Source organism: Tamandua tetradactyla, chromosome 1, assembly GCF_023851605.1.
Source record: "Tamandua tetradactyla isolate mTamTet1 chromosome 1, mTamTet1.pri, whole genome shotgun sequence".
Taxonomy (NCBI): domain Eukaryota; kingdom Metazoa; phylum Chordata; class Mammalia; order Pilosa; family Myrmecophagidae; genus Tamandua; species Tamandua tetradactyla.
Genome location: NC_135327.1, coordinates 34,778,781 through 34,797,145, shown reverse-complemented (window position 1 = coordinate 34,797,145; position 18,365 = coordinate 34,778,781). Strand labels below are relative to the sequence as shown.

General features: G+C 53.7%; 1 protein-coding gene across 1 annotated transcript in view; it reads left to right on the top strand.

Annotated features, from left to right (window-relative positions):
• Positions 1-18,047, top strand: part of PYGB (glycogen phosphorylase B) — a 109,252-nt gene extending 91,205 nt beyond the window's left edge. The window contains exons 13-20 of the mRNA XM_077114180.1: positions 1,388-1,489; positions 2,641-2,788; positions 7,469-7,527; positions 9,539-9,680; positions 11,046-11,253; positions 13,525-13,659; positions 14,620-14,686; positions 16,411-18,047. Coding sequence (XP_076970295.1) covers positions 1,388-1,489; positions 2,641-2,788; positions 7,469-7,527; positions 9,539-9,680; positions 11,046-11,253; positions 13,525-13,659; positions 14,620-14,686; positions 16,411-16,563 — 1,014 coding nt within the window. The 3' untranslated portion in view covers positions 16,564-18,047. The remainder of the gene's footprint in view (positions 1-1,387; positions 1,490-2,640; positions 2,789-7,468; positions 7,528-9,538; positions 9,681-11,045; positions 11,254-13,524; positions 13,660-14,619; positions 14,687-16,410) is intronic.
• Positions 18,048-18,365: the final 318 nt, after the last annotated feature.

Below are 18,365 nucleotides of genomic sequence, written 5' to 3'. Positions count from 1 at the left end.
GTGTTGGCTGGAGGGAGAGGCCACATCTGAGCAACAAAAGAGGGTCTCTTGGGGGTGACTCTTGGGCCTAATTTTAAGTAGGCTTGACCTATCCTTTGTGGGGTTAAGTTTCATATGAACAAATCCTAAGACTGGGGGCTCAGCCTATAGCTTTAGTTGTCTACACTGCTTGTGAGAATATCAAGAATTTAACTTGGGGAAGTTGAATTTCCCTCGTTCTCACCATTCCCCGAATGGGACTTTGCAAATACTTTTTTATTCACTGTTCAAATCACTCTGGGATTTATCAGGGCCCCACTCTGGACAAACCAACAAAATCTCATGTCCTACCCAAGGGTCCATGTACTTACGGTGTTCAGTTAAGCTGTCTACATAAGTTATATTAGGAGATGCACTAGTCAAAATATAAATTTCGTACCAAATAAACATTTTTTGCTTTAGTCTCACACATAAGTTGAAATTTTAAAATATTAATTACCATCTATTTTCAGCACCCCGCAGTAATGACATTCCTTTGTTCTTCCTCATACAAAAACATTTTTAAAATTTGTACATTTAATCACTGTCATTATGCACTCTAGGCATGCCTAGATTATACCATCTCAGTCTTTATCGTCTATCTTTCTTTCTGATTTCATTTGTGCCCCCAGCCCTCCTCCCTCTATCATTCTTACATTCAGCTTCGTTTAACATAATTGTATTACTGTTAGGTAGTATTGTGCTGTTCATTTCTGAGTTTTTGTATCCAGTCCTGTTACACAATCTGTATCCCTTCAGCTCCAATTACCCAATATCTTACCCTATTTCTATCTCCTCATGGTCTCTATTACCTACGAAATTCTCCAAGTTTATTCACTAATGTCAGTTCATATCAGTGAGACCATACAGTATTTGTCCTTTTGTTTCTGGCTAATCTCACTCAGCATAATGTCCTTAAGGTCCATCCATGTTGTTACATACTTCATAACTTTATTCTGTCTAACAGCTGCATAATATTCTATCATATGTATATACCACAGCTTGTTTAACCACCCGTCTGTTGATGGATGTTGTTTCCATCTCTACGCAATTGTAAATAATGCTGCTGTAAACATTGGTGTGCAGATGTACCTTTGTGTCCTGGTCACGGACATCTTGATGTAGCCTTGACATCCTGGTAGAGATGTGGAGGAACCACATAGATCTAGACCAAGAGGGGTCTGGGGAAGGGGCTGGAAGCCCAGGCCGAGGATGGTGTTTCCTGTGGGGTGGGGGGTGGTTTACCACAGGAGCAGGTCTGGGGACCCAGCAGGTGATGGAGGGGAGGGGCCGACAGCCATGGCCCAGTGCCTCTCGGAGCCGGGGCCAGCGATGAGTGGAAACTACCGGATACTCTGTAACCCTCTAGAAAATCGGGGAGGGCTTCCTAACCGACCTGAGCCAGCTGAAGAGGCTGCTGCCGCTGGTCAACGATGAGGCGTTCATCCGGGACGTGGCCAAAGTCAAGCAGGTAGGCCGGGGGGCAGTGTCCTGGCTAGGCCCCCTGTGCTCCTGGGGAGGGGCTTGGGAGAGGGCCCCAGAGCCTGTCAGGGCAGGAAAGGTTGAGAGCAGTGGGGGCCAGCCCCATTCAGCCTGGACTTTCCAGGTGCTCATTCTGAGAGAAGCGCTCTGGAAAATCAGTTGAAAATAGTTTCGTCATCTGGTGAGCTTTTAATTGCATGCCAGTCTCCCATGGCAGCCAGGCTCCATGCCAGAAGTTCACCCCATCGTCACCACTGGGGGAGCGAAGCCAGCGTCAGGCCACCTGGGACCTTCCTCCCAAACCTGTAGCAGCCTCAGCACAGCTGCTTCCAGGAGACCATGGCACAGGTCTGCCACTGTGTGGCCACTGGAAGTAGCCCTTCCTCTTAGATCCTCTGTTTTCAGGCTGCCTGGGCCTTACCCTTAGGCTGTCCTTCCCTGACTGCACCTCCTTTCAGTTTAATTTTGTGGTGATGTGTGTAACATGAAATTTGCCATTTTACCCACTTGCAAGTGTTTGATTCAGTGGCACTAGTTACATTCGCCACGTTGTGCTCCCATCACTGCCATCTGTTACCCAAATTTCCCATCACCCCAAAGAGAAACCGTGCACGCGTGAAGCAGTAACGCCCCTTCCCCTCTCCCCCAGCCCTCGTCATCTCTGATCTTTCTGTCTCTGTGAATTTGCTTATTCTAGGGATTTCTCCTAAGTGAGATCATGCAGTATTTGTTTTTTTGTAGATCTGGCTTGTTTCACTCAACGCGATGCCCTCAGGCTCATCCCTTGGTAGCCTGATGTCAGGGCTCTTTTTCTGCCTGAACACGGTTCACATTCGTACACTTTCTCTTCTTCGCACATGTTGGTTTCCTTTCATCTTGCTCGTCTCCTCTTGCTGTTTGTCTGCAGTTTTGCTCTGTGGTCTAGTGCCCGTTCAGTTTGCCCGTCTTGGTGTCGAGCTGATGTCACCCTCTTTCCCACCCTCCCCTTCTCCTCTCCCTGGGCTGCCTCGGCCCCCATGGGCCCCCCCCCCCCGGGTTTCTGTCTCGGCTGTGTCCACGTCCTTGCGGGGAGCTCTCGGGTCTCAGCAGCGCCTCTGGCTGGTCCCACAAGCTCTAAGCCTCCCTCCCCCATCCTCCCAGGAGAACAAGCTGAAGTTTGCGGCCTTCCTAGAGAAGGAGTACAAGGTGAAGATCAACCCATCCTCCATGTTCGACGTGCACGTGAAGAGGATCCACGAATACAAACGGCAGCTGCTCAACTGCCTGCACATCGTCACCCTGTACAACCGTGAGTGTGCCCGGGGCCAGGGGCCTGGGGACCTGCCCTGGAGATGTGGGGCACCTGCCCTGCCCCTACTGTCCTTCCCACCCTGTCCCCGTCCTCTCCCACCCGGTCCCCCCACCCTATCCCCCCACCTGGCCTCCTGCCATGCTGTCTCCACCTGTACCTTCCCCCCATCTCTGCCCTTTGTGGACCTGCCAGGCCCTTCCTATGCTCTATTTTGTTCAGCCTCTGCCTCTGCCTCTGCTGGCCTCTCCCTTTCGGTGCTGAGGTCAGGCAAAGGGCTCACCCTTGCCCTTTGTCTCATCCTCAACCCCATCCGTTTCTCATGCAGTCAAAGCCAGGCAGACTGTGGGGAGACACTCAACTTTTGTTTTAAAATAGTCTTATGGATTTTTGTGTTTGGTGCCAGAGTACTTGTTGAAGTGGTGAAGCAGGAGCTCTGCACCACTGTACTGGGATCCAGGCCCGGAGCATATGCAGCAGCCACTCAGCAGGACCCCTGAGGGTCTTTATGCCTGTGCAGCTGCAGTGGAGTCCCCGAACCGTCAGGGCAGCCTCCCAAAGATGGTCAGCACGCCCTCCCTGGTGGGAGCAATGCAGGACCCTGCAGGCTTAGCTTTCAGGGTCAGTTCAGTGCTTATTTCAAGTTTGGCTATTATCTTTATTAACTTGTATTAAGTATTCAGTAAGATTTGGCATATTAGAGATATTTAAGGTATATTTAAAACAAAACTGTATGTTCAGTTTATGTACATGCATCCTAAGTTAAGTGGTATTATAATTATGAAAATAAACACGATTCACAGTCCCCTTAAAAGTACATATTTAAATGTCTATCAGCGGATAAGCAGTGTTTTAGTTTGTTAATGCTGCTGGAAATGCAATGTACCAGAAGTGGGTTGGCTTTTGCAAAGAGAATTTAAATTACAGATTTGTAGTTCTAAGGCCATAAAAGTGTCCAGCTAAGGCATCCAGAAAAAGATACTTTGAGTCAAGAAAGGTGGGCGTGGGACTGGCATCTACTGGTCCTTTGGCTTCTGGTTTCAAACAGCTTTCCCAGGGGCATTTTCTGTCTGCTCTTCCAGAGGTTTCTGTGTCAACTCTGAGCTTTCTCCAAGATGTTTCCCCCTTAAAGGACTCCGGTAAGCAAGTTAAGACCTGCCTTGAATGGGCGGAGTCACATCTCCGTCTAATCAAAAGGCCACACCACAGTTGGGTGTGTCATGTCTCCATGGAAATCCCCCAGTTAAAGTGTGCCCCCACAAGATGGGATCAAGAAAGAGGAGTGGCTTTTCTGGGGTACGTAACAGCCTCAAACTGGCCCAAGCAGATAAGTTGTGGTGTATCCACACAGCGGAATAACATTCAGCCGAAACATGAATCAGCCTAGAAAATGTGAGGCTGAGTTGAAATGAGCCAGATACAAAGGGACAAATGTCTGATTCTACTTGTATGAAAAATTAAGAATAGGCAAATCCGTACACCGAAAGTAGAGTGCAGGTTACCAGGAGCTGAAGGGGGAATGTGGAGCTGTTGCTTAACGAGTGGGTTTCTGTTTGGGTGATGAACACAGTTTGGGACTGGACGCAGGTGATGGTGGCACAGCTGTGAGTGTAGTTAATGCTGTCAGATTACCCACTCTAAAATGATTCCTTTATGTTATATAAATATTCAGTCTTTTAAAATGAAAAAAAGTCCAGAAAAGATGGCTTTAAAAGAAAGTATTATTAACTTTTGCTAAATTTATTAATAAAACTTTATGGGAAGATGAGGTTTTTAAATTTTTGTTATGCTAATAAAGAGAATATTAATATGAAAAACCCAAGGAACTACCAGATCAAAAGCTCCTATCAAGAACCACCCCAGCCTATTATTACAAATGAATGAGACTTTCTGGTGGAAGAATCTGATCTTTTTTGAGACATTTACATGATGTGATAGATGAAGTTTTTGTTGAGCACTTGCAATGCTGAACCTTCCGGAATCAGAGGTAGTGGCCCCCACACTGGGACCCCCATCTCCCTCCCCTCCTGCTGCAGCAGTTCCATGATGAATGGGCCCACCTCCAGCCCCCGCCAGGCGCAGGAGCTCATGCAAACCTTTTGTTTTGCTTTCTCTGCTGTGTTGTTCTTCTGCAGTTATCTTCAGAAGTTATCTTGTGTGTTCTGCAGTTACCTTCACCGCTTTGCTCTACCATGTCCTAATGCCCCTGCTTTGGCAGTTCTCCTAGTTTGCCATTTATATGCAGCAGTGACAGTAGCTTCTACTCATTCCTTCCTTCCACCGACCGCAGCGTCGGTCCATAGTGTTAGCTTGTTTTAGTGTCGGCTTTGGTACTCTGCAGCACGCTCATGCCTCCACTTGATTTGTTAGCTTTGGTGATACCCAGAACCCTGGCTGTGTAGATCCATATTCTGCAGCTGCCCTGCTTTCCTTCTTGGCCCCTCTTTGCCCTCTTCCTTCTCCTTCCCCTCCTCCTTGCCCTCCACCTTACCTTCCTCTTTACCCTCTTCCTTGCCCCTTCTTTTTTTTTTTTTTGTATCCTTTTGCCATGTGACTATCCCATTATTACGGCACCATTTGTTGACTATTTTTTGGGGGGTGGGCACAGGCTGGGAAACAAACTTGGGTCTCCCACATGGCAGGCGGGAAGTCTACAACTGAACTATCCTTGCACCCCCCGTTGCCGCCTCTTTGCCCTCCTCCTTGCTCCCTCTGCCCTCCTCCTTGCCCCCTCCTTACCCTCCCCTTTTTTTAAAATATTTTTATTGACAAAACAACATGCAAACACAAACACAATCATTCCATACATAGAGCATTCCATTCCATCAGTGGCTCACAATATCATCACACAGTAGTGTATACATCACCATGATCATTTTTTAGAACATTTGCATCACTCCAGAAAAAGAAAAGCCTCATACATACTATATCCCTTACCCCTCCCTCTCATTGACCACTAGTAGTTCCATCTACCCAGTATATTTTAACCTTTGTTCCCCCTATTATTTGTTTATTTTTTTATTCGTATTTTTTACTCACTAGATAAAGGGAACATCAGACACAAGGTTTTCACAATCACACAGTCACACTGTAAACATAACATCTTTATACAGTTGTCTTCAAGAAACAAAGCTACTCTTACCCCTTCTTAACTGTATCTTTGCCCTCCTCCTTCCCCTCTTCCTTCCCCTCCTTTTCCCCTCTCCTTGTCCCCTCCCTTGCACCCTTCACATCCCTTGTCAGAAGATGAGGCGTTTCCATTCAGCTCTGTCCACCTGACTCCCTTCTTCCATTTTGTCTTTATATACTAAGCAGATAAACAACTCAGGACTCGTCACCGGCTTCTTGTCGGCGTTGTCCTGCCCACCCCTCTGGGTTCGAACTTGTCCCAGCAGCAGCCTGTGTCCACAGCAGGCCTGAGTTCTCCTTGTGCACCTGGAGCCTTTACACCAAAGGCTGTTTCATTTGGCTGGAGATTAATTGTTGGCTCCCCTCCTCCCTCGAGTAGCTCCTGGGTGCTGCTTCGCAGCCTTGGGGGCAGTGAGGCATGGGGAGTCTGGCTGCAGCCTGCTTTCTCTGGCCTCCCTCCCCGAGGGCTTGCATTCAGCTTTGTGGACTTCCTCCTGGTCGAGGGTCGCTCCAGCCGTCCTGGGGAGCGAGTGGACTCCTGGATCATCAGTGGGCGGGGTCGGGATGGGGAGCATAGCGGAGGGAGGCTGTGGTCATCTCCAGCAGCTCACTCGTTGCTGGGAGGGAGCAAGTGCTGCCTCAGGAGATGGGCCCTCTTCAGGCTCAGGCGTCCACCGGCTCCAGGCCATCCCCTCAGGCTGGCCTCCCTGGGGGCTGCCCAAGAGGCCGCATCTGCCAATGCGTCGGCCTCTCCAGGCTTTACCTCCCAGTGTGGAGTGCTCTCTTGGGGTCCCCTTTGTATCGCCCCAGACCAAGCCCTGTTCACAACACTTCCCCTCAGGTGGCAGGAGGCCCCGAGTCCTGCAGTGCCTGCAGCGTGGCAGAATTTAGGGAATAATCTGGGGTTTGGGTGCTTTTCCTGGTTTGAGTGATTTTCCTTGTCATTTTGTCCAAGTTCCAAAAGTGGGATTAAGGGGTAGCCACGGACACAGGCTGCGACTTCCCACTGGGGCTTTGTCCCGGCCAGCCGTGGTGGCTCCTGTTAGCCGAACCCCCATCTACCCCCACTGCAATCCAAAAATTAGCAACTGACAAGGGCAGCCTCGGTCTGTGGGGCCACAGGCCTGTGGCCTTGTCTACAGATGGGCCTCAGGGGGCCTCTTACTGGCACTGGAACAAGGGCAGGTTTAGGGCCTGCCCTAAACTCGCACTGGGCAATGGGGCCGTGGCCACGACCCTGGGTCTCCTCTGTCTGTGGCCACAACCCATTGTGTCTGCCAGCTTCGCTAACGGTGACCAGATCCCAGGGTCCTATAGGGCTTCCTGGAAGTACAGGCGCCAGCTCTCCTGTGAGTGGGGGTCCTGGGTCCTGGTGCCCTGCATCACCGTGGCTTGTGCTGAAGCCCCCAGGGACTGATTCCCCATCCAGCTACTGTTGAGTGCTGATCGTGGATGACATAGACCCACAGTGTGGGGCAGGGGTCCTTGCTCCAGGCTCTGTGTGTGTGGTGTGTCCCATTGCCTCATTTGCACCTTCTGTCTGTCCTGCAGGGATTAGGAAAGACCCAGCCAAGTCTTTCGTGCCCAGGACAGTTGTGATTGGGGGAAAGGTGAGTGGCCTGCAGCATCTCAGCAGCGGGAAGCCCAGGTGGCTGTGCTGGGGGCGGTCCGAGTCAGCTGGCCCTCAGCTGTGCCCCTGGGGGTCACAGGGCTTCTCACCCAGGTGACCAGCTCCACCAATGCCCTGCCACGGGAATGGTGGGTCCCCAGCCCCCTGTGGGACACAGCCTGTGTCCTCCATGCAGCTACCTCCTCCTGCTGTGCACTGGAGCCCAGGGAACCTGCTGCTGGTTCTCAGGCATGGGACATGGTCTACTTTCTCCCTCCTGGGCAGTGGCCTTTGGAGTGGATGAACGCAGGTCCGATGTGGCAGCCTTCTTGATCTGCTAGAAACTGACTGGGCTCAACTTGGCTTGTACGATTTGGTTGGTGTATTCCCCACATTGGTAACACTGGAGACATGTCAAATGTGGACATCACCAGGGGTGGCCTTCAGGGGTGTCCTGCCTTGTGCACCGACCCCCCTGCCAGGATCCTGGTCTTCATCGGAGAGTGCAGAGGACCCCCCGGGGGCATAGCTCCCTCCTGAGGGGCTGGGGGTCTAGACTGTGGGGTGGGGTCTGGGGGCCTGTGGGCACCGGAGCCTACACCCATGTTCCTGGTACCTGTCTGTGGCTGGCAGGGCACTGCCTCTCTCCAGCCTATGCAGAGGCAGATGGGATGGCAGGACGTACCCCCGGGCTCCCAGTTTCAGACAGGAGCTCTGGCACTGTGCTTGGGCTCCACCACCCTCAGCCTGGGGGTTTGAAGCAAATCCTAGACATCGTATCATTCATTTGCCAGTATTTTAGCATGAATTTCTTAAAGATATGGAGTTAAAAATTTTTTTAAGCCTTATAAGAAATCTGAGGCCTAGAGGAAGGTAGAATGAATCGTGGGCCATCTGTTCCCGTCAGCAAGATCCAGCACTGTTGAACATTCTCTTACTTGCTCCGTCTCCCCTAGACATTTGCTGACTCATAAGTAAGACACGAGAACACTTCACCCCTAATACTTCTTTGCCATCTCCACCAATGGATGTTTTTCTCCAAAACTGCTGTGTGGACTCTCTTTAAACATGGCCACCATCACCATCTCCCCAAGAACCTTCTTGGGAGCACCCAGCCTCGGAAGATAAGCAGTTGCTGTCTGAGTAAAGTGAAAAGTGTTTTTAATGATTTGTTTCAGTCAGGATTCAAATGGGGGCCTCCCCAAGAGACAAGTCAGTCTACCTTAAAAAAAAAAAAAGGCCCTTTTCATTTTGCTTTAATTGCAGGCGTACAGGAAGGTTGCAAAAAGAATATAAACAACACAGAGAACTTTGGCATATCCCCTACAGATGCCAGTTTTACCAGCTTTCAGCGTTTTGCCATCTTTGTTACATCGTTCTGTCGTTTGTCTTCTAAACACTTCAGAGCAGGCTGCACGTGTCATGCTCCTTGGAAATTTCATATGTCCATGTACATTTCCTGAGAACAAGGATGACACGTCTCTGAAATCCTTTCATCTGTAGGTTTTCCTTCTGCTTCTCTCATTCTTTTTTCCCTTGAACTTTATTATTAGAAGAGATTGGGTGTTTGTGCTCAGGCTGGCCTCTCTGTCTTCTTCCCTCTCGGCCTTGTCTGGCGTGTCCCTCATTCCTGACTTCTTCCTGTTTGTTGGTGGTCAGCTCTGGAGGCCCCTTTTTGAGCTCCTACTTTTTGAAAAACTTAACTAGACCCTGAAAAACTGAACTTCTGAATGTTGGTGGAGCCAGCGTCATGAGCAGTGCCTGAGCAGGGTCCTTCTGGAGGCAGGTAGGCTCTCGCCTGCAGTGGCACTTGGCTCCAGGGTCTGACCTGCCGGGTGGTGGGCACGGCCTGTGTTGGAGCCTCGGTGTCCCCTTGGCACTGCAAACCCGTGCTGCCACAGTGCAGTTTCTCAGCCGGATGTGCCCCATGCCACCCATACCTGCTGTCCATGCCGGGGACGAGAATGGGGTGGGGTCCGGCACCCCCCTCACTGGCCTGCCCTCCCCTCCAGGCTGCTCCTGGCTACCACATGGCCAAGAAGATCATCAAGTTGGTCACGTCCATAGGCGAGGTCGTTAACCAGGACCCCATCGTTGGTGACAGGCTCAAAGTGATCTTCCTGGAGAACTACCGGGTTTCTTTGGCCGAGAAAGGTAGCACTGACCCCAGGGGCCTCTGGTGCTCGTGGGGGTGGCTGGCAGTGCGAGTCTGTGGCAGATGGGCTGGTCCTCAAGCCCCTGACCATCCTACTGCCTCTGGGCTTTGCCCTCTGGGCCTGGGTAGTGGAGGCAGTTGTGCTGCCTACAGGGTCAACCTTCCCCTTCCCACCCCCTCAATTCGCCTTCCTTTTCTTCTCCTCCCCTCTGTCCCCTTGCTCTTGTCTTCCCTCCTTTATCCTCTTTCTCCTCCCATTTCCTGCTCCCCCCTCCCCCTTCTTTCTGTGTCAGGTTCCCCTGACACTTTCAGGTACCTTGTGAGGTCACACATGGGCCTGCCCCCCTTTCACCTGCTTCCCTGTCACCCTTCCCTGCATGTGGTGGGCCTATCACATCACCTGTGGAGGTGCTAGCTGGGGGGTCTCTAGGATACGCCCCCCCCATGCTGACCAGGTGGGATCTTTTCTACCCAATCCACCTCTGGAAGTCCTGGTAGTAAAGCAGAGTGCCTCTGTATAGTAGGAACCTTGAGCCATCCCCTTGTTCCTCTCACTGCAGGGCCTTAGGGGTCCCCCTCTTCTGGGTTTGGTTGCTTATCCCTTCCCTGGTCTCCCATATGAAATGGTCCCCCTCAAGGGCTGCTGACTCCTGCGCATCTTAGAACTGATCCTAGAGTTGGGGTGCTCGGGGTCCCCACAGCTCCCTGATGTGCTCCTGAGCTGAAGGGCAGAGGTACCATTGTCCCCTTGCCTGCCCAAGCTTGGCTGTGCTGCCTCGGAGGCTCCAGGCCCACTTGCCTGCCCCAGTCTGAAGGAGGGCCAGGGAGCCCGGGAAAGCAGCACGAGATGCGAGTAGGTCGGCTGGTTCCTGGGTGGGGTGTGACCAGGTCAGGCTGATGGGGGCAGGGTCCCACATGGTCTCTAGCCCTTGTTATTCCCCTGAACAGGGGGAGACGGCCTTGCCTCTCTCCTCTGGTCCCAGAGCCTTCTGGAAGCCTTTCCAGAGCTTGTAGGCTCACCAAAACGACCTAAGTGGTGTCAGATGGAAGGTAGCTTAATGCCCACTGATGGGCCTGGGTGACCAGGCTTTGGTTTGGCCCTGGTCCCTAAAGATTCCGGAGTAAAGGACCTTTGCCACCTGGGGGGCTTCTAGGAGTCTTTATCTTGGGCCCCCTTTCCAGGGGCTGTCCTAGACTGGCTGGGTCCTGCCAGAGCCCTGGCTGACACTGGGGGGCTGGGGGAGATCGTGACCCGGGGGGCCCTGGAGTGGGAGGACAGATGGCTGAGGGGAGCAGAGAAACACTGGAGCACCTGGGGCTGCCCACTCCCCACACGCACTGCCTGACTGCCCCCTGGCCTCCAGCCATCCCCGCCGCGGACCTGTCACAGCAGATCTCCACTGCGGGCACTGAGGCCTCAGGCACGGGCAACATGAAGTTCATGCTCAACGGGGCGCTGACCATCGGCACCATGGACGGCGCCAATGTGGAGATGGCCGAGGAGGCCGGGGAGGACAACCTCTTCATCTTTGGCCTGCGGGTGCAGGACGTGGAGGCCTTGGACCGTCAGGGGTGAGCGCCCACCTGCCTGCTTCCAGCTGGAGTGCCCTCCCTTCCTCCCAGGCCCTCCCTCTGCCCCCTTCCAGCTGGGATGCACTTCTCCAAATCTCTCCCCCATCCCAGCTGGGGTGCTTTCCCTTTCTTCACAACCTGCCCCCCTGCCCCCTTTGCTGGAGTGCACCCCCCCACTCCCCATGCCTGCTGGGGCATATGTTGGCATCTGTGGTCACTCCTAAGAACCCCAGGATAGGGACCTGAAGGGCATGTGTGCAGGGGGAGCTGACTTTGAAGGAGGTCTTGGGAGCCAGGTCTCCCCACCCGCAGAGTGGAGATAGGAGTGGCTCTTGGCTCACTGGCCATGTCTGCTCCCTGTGTCTGTGGGAGACAGGTATGAGGGCTGCCCCTGTGCTTATCTCCCCAGCAAAGCCTAGGGTGTCTGTTCTAGTTTGCAAGCTTTCAGAATGTGATATACCAGAAACGGAACAGCTTTTAAAAAGGAGAATTTATTAAGTTGCAAGTTTACAGTTCTAAGGCTGTGAAAATGTCCCAGTTAAGGCACCACCAAGGGGTTACCTTCACTCAAGAAAGACTGATGAAGTTCAGGGTTTCTCTCTCAGCTGGAAAGGCACATGGCAAACATGGCAACATCTGCTAGCTTTCTCTCCTGGCTTCTTGTTTCATGAAGCTCCCCAGAGGGCATTCTCCTTCTTCATCTACAAAGGTGGGCTTTCATTGTTCTTGTGACTTTTGTGCTTTTTCCAAAATGTTTCCTCTTTTAAAGGATTCCATTAAACTAACCAAGATCCAACTGGGATGGGTGGAATCACATCTCCCTCTATTCAAAGGTTAATACCCACAATTGGGCAAGTCACATCTCTGGAGATAACCTAATCAAGTCTCCAACCTATAATACTGAATAGGGATTAAAAGAAATAGCTGCCTTCACAAAATGGATCAGGATTAAAACATGGCTTTTCTAGGGTATGTAATCCTTTCAGACCGGCATGGTGTCTGAGGGTGCTTTTGCAGTGGGCCCTCAGGGAACCACTCTCCCTCAGTAAAAGCTCAGCTGCAGAGCACACTGAGGGCCCTTGCTTTGGTAGTCCCTGGTGCAGAGTGCTGTCCTGCTAGGAGGGGTGCCACACGGAGTGGAAGCCAGAACTGGGGTCCAGCATAGGCTAGTGTGCAGTGAAGACGTGCAGCTCCCTCACCTTGGGGTTACAGCCTCTCTCTGAGGATAGTCAGGGACCTCCATTTGGCCCAGGAGTTTGCTGATTGGGGAATTTGAGGTGTTCCCACCACCAAGGTTCTGGACCTGTTTTTTAAGTAGCTGTTTTGCTTTGTAATAATACTAGATTTATGGAAAAGTTGGAAAGTTAGCATAGGGAGTTCCTGTAGGCCCCTGACTCAATTTCCCCTAGTAGTTAACTTCCATGATCAAGGACCTTGTCAAAACTGAGCAGCTAGCTTAGGTGTGTCCTTGTGGCCTCAACTCCAGGCTGTGCTCAGGTCTCACCCCTTTGCATCGGTGTCACTTTGTCTCCCAGGATCTCATCCAGGGATGACAGTGCATTTCATCGCAGGTCTCCCTGTTTCCTCTAGGTTGTGATGGTTTCTTAGACTGCCCTTGGTTTTCATTACCTTGGCATTTTCCAGGTGTGCTAGTCTTGGCCTAATTCTGAGGAATAATTAAAACAAAAAACAAAAAAACTGCTACCTAGTTGTCTAAAAGCTCTCCGGGCACCAGTCAGGCAAAAACCCAAATGTACGGTCACAACTCCTTGTCACAAGTGCCCACTACCTCCACTGGGCAGCTCGGCTCCCCTTCCCTTAGCCTGGCTCCTGTCCCGTGTCTTGAGGTGCAGCTGCTCAGCCCCACCTGCCTCATCTGTCTAGAACCCAGCCTGGCGCAGGCCCTGTGCCCCACCCCCATCTTTTCTTCACCTTCACTTACTGGTTCCAGTCGAGGGTGTGGCCACCCTGGCTGGGTGGACGGGTTTGGGGGACCTCTGGTTGTCAAGGCCCCGTGGGGTCTGGTGGGGAGAGAGCTCGGGCAGTGCTGAGCGGTTGGTGTGCAGTGTGAGCCCCAGAGGGCCCTGTTTCCCAGCACCTGCATTGTGGACAAGTGAGGCACAGGCGACAGTGCTGGCAGCCAGTCCCCGGGGCTCAGTGTCCGTGGAACAGCAGCTCCTCCCCTGTGTGGCCCATCCAGGACTAAGGGTGGCCGCCCGCCTCCTGGCTGCCCTGAGGCCCAGCTGTGACCGTGGCTTGGCTTTCCTGCAGGTATGACGCCAGCCATTACTATGCTCGCCTCCCTGAGCTGAGGCAGGCCGTGGACCAGATTGGCAGCGGCTTTTTCTCCCCCATGGAGCCCGGCTGCTTCCAGGATGTCGTCAACATGCTGATGCACCATGACAGGTGGGACCCCACCTTGCCCATTCCCCAGGCGGAAGGTCCCAGAGAATCTGGAAACCCCTGTCCCAAGGGGAGGGCCCTAACATAGGGCCCTGGGGGTTGAGCTGGAGCCGCTGCCTGTGGGTCTCCGGGGCAGTCTGCACAGGGGGTGTATTCCCATTTCCTATGCCCCAAGGACAGGTGGGCCTCTGCACTGGAGCGCCAGGATGTCCGTGCTGCACGTGCCAGGTTACTGTGGGAGATTAGTGTAATGAATGTGTGATTATGACTTACCTATGATGGCAGACTTGGTGCCTCATAAAATCCACGGTGCCCTTCTAGCTGCCAGGTACATCTGGCTGGTGCCAAGAACCGACCTCTCTTCAATTTTCAGTTTTTGTTGGTTTAGTTTTTTTGTCCAGCTGTTTCAGTTATTTTCTGAGAATTATGATTGGCTGGCTGGTGAGTCCAGATCATGACACACGTGCATACATGCATGTGCACACACCTCCCTGAGTTGAAGGCGTGGCCAGGCTGAGGTTCGTGGGGGAAGGACTCGTGACCACCCTGTGAACTGTGTTCCTGGCTCAGCAGTCATCAGAGGTGCCTTGTCAGTGCACACGTGTCCTTCAGTGTTGGAGCACCAAGCAGGGCACTGTCATCATCCATGACTGTTTTCAGCTGCATTGGGTGGGGCGGGGGCCTTGGCTGGAGCCTGCATGCAGGGCAGGTCCCCCTCCTTTTATAGCAGAGAACTGAATGCATCTCCAACTGGGGCGTTAGGACTGCTATCTGCCCAGGGCCCATCCCATGCTCAGCTGGGTCAGGTGCAGTGGACAGGCCTTCCCCTGTGCTGCTGCAGGGCCACAAGGACTGGGGCGAGGGTCTGGGGCTTCCAGGGACCCCCAGATCAGAGCTCAGCTCTGCTGCTTCTCCTGCTCCTGCTGCTGTGTCTGGCAGCAGCAGCTCCTGTTTCTGTTTCAGGTTCAAGGTGTTTGCGGACTACCAGGCCTATGTGGAGTGCCAGGCCAAGGTGGACCAGCTGTACCGGGTAAGATGCTCAGGCCTGGGGCCGGCAGAAGGTGGAACTGCCATAGGCCGTCTTGCTTGGGTGGGGGCACCCGACCGGCTCGGAGCCATCCCCTGGCACTGTGTCCACATGGTCACTGTGTGTCTACTGTGGGTTTACATTTTCCTGGTTGGGCAGGTGGACGACTCACCCATCAGGTACCCCAGGGAGAAGCCTGCACCCCCAACTTTCACGCTAGGGGCCCCAGACTCTAGGCGGCCAAGTCCAGGGGTCCCCTAGCATGGGGAAGAAGGCCAGCCCCCATAGGGTGACAGGAAGGGTGCGGGCCTGTCTGAAATAAGGGAAGCAAGCTGCTCCCTGAACAGGCAGTTTCTAGATTACCTACAGGTCTTCTGGAGGGACCCCTTGGCCCCTACTGCCCTGCGGTTGAGCCCTCATGCTGTCTGGGGGGTGTGAGAGCCCCGCCCAGCCTGGGGGGCTCTTTATCTCATGTTGGGCCCTGTGAGTGACAGCAGTGGTCCCTGTATGTATGGCCATGCACAGCGGCCAACCCTGGTCTCAGCCCGGGCACTGCCGCCCATTTCTCCCCTTGGGTCCCAGAAGTGCCTGCCGCTCTGCCAGTCTCCACCTCCTTTCTGCACGGTGACCCTTTCTGGGCTCAGTCCTGGGGACAGCTGCTTGATGAGGGATGAGCCTGGGGGGCTACTGAGTCCCTGGGTGAGCAGCAAGGTGGTATGTGCCTCAGCTCCCCACTTCCAGTCAGCAGGCCAGCTCTGGCCACAGCCTAGAGCATTAGAAGTTGGGGGTTCCTGGGAGGGAAAGCTGTGGGCTGATGGCTTTGTGTGGGACATCCTGGAAGCCACCGCCTTGCCCGTGGGGCCCTTATCTTGGGGCCCAGCATCTCACCCTTCCACTGTCAGTGCCCTGGTCAGGGTCTTGGCAAGCCCAGGTGTGCAGGTCAGGCCCCCTCTATAGCTGCTGGACCTGGAAGGGTAGGACTCCTTCCTTTCCCCACTGCTACTCCCACCTGGGGTGGGTTTGGAGCCCTTCTTGACTGCCTGCCAAGACCCTTAGTGCTAATGAGGGACCCTGCTACCAGGAGGTAGGGACTGGCCTGTTCCCTGGTGTTCCCTGCTCCTGGTTTTGTCCTGCAGAAGAGCCAGGGCTGAGCGAAGGGGCTCACATCAGGGCCCTGGGGGCAGCCAGGGCAGCAGGCCATCCTGAGACCCCAAGACTGCAGACCTGGCTTTCCTCTGCTTTTGTCCTTTGCTGTCTCATCAACTCCACTTCCTATAGGACAGAGCAGCCCACTGAGGTCCTGGGAGGGGAGATAGCCTCCTCAGGGACTCAATGCCACCCCTCCTGGCTGACCCCTTTTCTTCGTATCACCCCTCCCGGCTGCCCCTGCCTTCCTTTGTCATCCCCTCCTGGCTATCCCTTTCCCATACCATCTCGGCTTGTCCCCTCCCCATGTTCGCCCTCCCAGCTGTCCCTGCCTCGCTGTCCTCATCCAGCTGCATGGTCTGACTTCAGGCTTTAGGCTTGTTGGCCCTCAGCCCTGGCCACCTGGTAGTCTTTCTGACTGGGGCCGCCTTTCCTGGTCATTTCTACCTCAGGGCACAGGTGGAAATGACCTGCCCTGAGGGCTGACACTTGTTGGGGTTCACACTGGGTTCTAGAGACTCTGGTTCTCCTGGGCCCTCGGCCCACAGCATAGGGACTGACTGGCCGTCCCTCCTCCCCAGAACCCTAAGGAGTGGACCCGGAAGGTCATCAGGAATATTGCCTGCTCGGGCAAGTTCTCCAGCGACCGGACCATCACGGAGTACGCCCGGGATATCTGGGGTGTGGAGCCCTCAGACCTGAAGATCCCGCCACCCGAGCTCCCCAGGGACTAGGCTCGGCAGGGCTGCCCCAGCCTTCGGGCTGCACCTTCAGTGTCTGTAGCAGCCAGTTCCTTGCTTTTCACTGCTGTTTCTTGGGGATGGGGGTTCACTGGAGGTCTCAACCTGCCATGAGCCTTAATATTTTTGGAGGCTCTGGGTTTCAGGGCTGCAGGAAGGCATGGGAAAGAGCCTTTCCACAGACGGGCCCAGCCCCCTCTGGCCCTCCGTGCTGGGAGACACCACATCCCTCTCCCTCCAGTGCTCTGCCACTTCTCTGCCACTTAGAACTATTTTTTAAACACTTTCAATTCCAGCAACATCAAACCTCGGCACTGTACACAGCAGCACTGGGACGGCCCCACAGCCCGGCCTGTTCTGACCCTCCCCTGCTATCTTGAAGCCAACCCCAGTGTTCAGGGTTATACTTTAGCGCTTTTGTTTTTGTTTTTTTTTTTAGAAGCATTTTTTTTTTTCCTTTTTGCAACAGGTCAGTGGCTAAATAGAAAGCACATAGCTTGATTTCATGGGGGCATTAAAAAAATGTCAGCTTCAGTTTGCAAGTTTAAAAGGTACAAATCAACGGAAAAAGTAACTGGGACCCCAAGGGTAGAGGGTAGCTGCTGCAAGGGGCTCCTGCCCCACTCTGGCCTCCTCTCTCTTTCAGTCCTGGCTGGGCCACAACTGGGCTCCATGGAACAGCCGGGGAGAGGGTGGTCCAGAATCCAGGGAAGCACCGTGTCCTACCCGCCTTCAGTGGGTTCCAGGCCTGAGGAAGGCAGGGATGGCCCTACCTGGCCCACTCTGCTGCTATTTGGGGAGGGGAAGGCTGATGAGCAGAGGAAGGATGTGACGAAGCTGTGGGCGCCAGGTTTGTTTTTCAGAGGAAAGTTAACCTCATGAAGCATTGAAACGAGTTGAAGCCTTTTCTCATTTGGAAGCTGCCTGTGCAGCTCAGGATGGAGGCAGCAGTGCTGTGGCCACTTTGACCTGGCTGGAGGCTAGTGCCCCCCACCTCCCAGCCCTGGGTGCGTCTGTGGGCTGAGGGCTGAGCCCCCCACCTCCTAAGTTGTGTTGATACATCCTTTCCTACACGAGAGTTGGCTCCTTCCTGCATTTACCACTGGCGCAAACAATAAGGCTGGGGATGTCTGTAAGGGGAACCCAGAGGCCCACAGGTAAGGGAGGATGAGGCTGGCCTGCCCAGGCCGCCTGGTGGTTACTTTGCCCAGGTACAGCACTATGGGCAGGCTGGTTCTCAGGACTGCTGGGAAATAGTGAACCCTCTTCCCAACCCTGGCTCCTTGCTCACAGGTCTGGGCCTGCAGTGAGGTTTTGCTGGTAGGCACTCAGCTTCACCAGAGCCCCCAGGGTGGTTTTTTTTAGGGGAAGGAGGCTTCGGCATCCCCCAACACCACCTGCTCTGCTGTGTGAGCCTCACTAGCCACTTACTGTCCCTGTCTCGTGTTAAGAACCCCATTAAACCTGCCTGCCTGCGCTTGGTTGTCTTGGTTGTCTTGGTTTGTTTATTCACTGCCCACTGGGCCCAGCTGGTGTCTCCTAAGAGCTGCAGAGGGATAGGGGTGGGAGTCGAGTGAGGCCCAGTGGCCATCCACAGCCCCTGGAGGTGGTCACCCTGGGACCCCACATGGTACCTCCATGTCCCCCAAAGACAGCCAGACCTCAGTGCATGTATCTGTGAAGCAGGGGGCACATACTGATGCCCTGGAGCTCAGGGTCAAAGGCCAGTGGGGGCCTGCAGCTGCTCCGGTGAGCTGGGCTATGCTGAAGGGGCCTTTGGTATCTGTCTCTCCTGA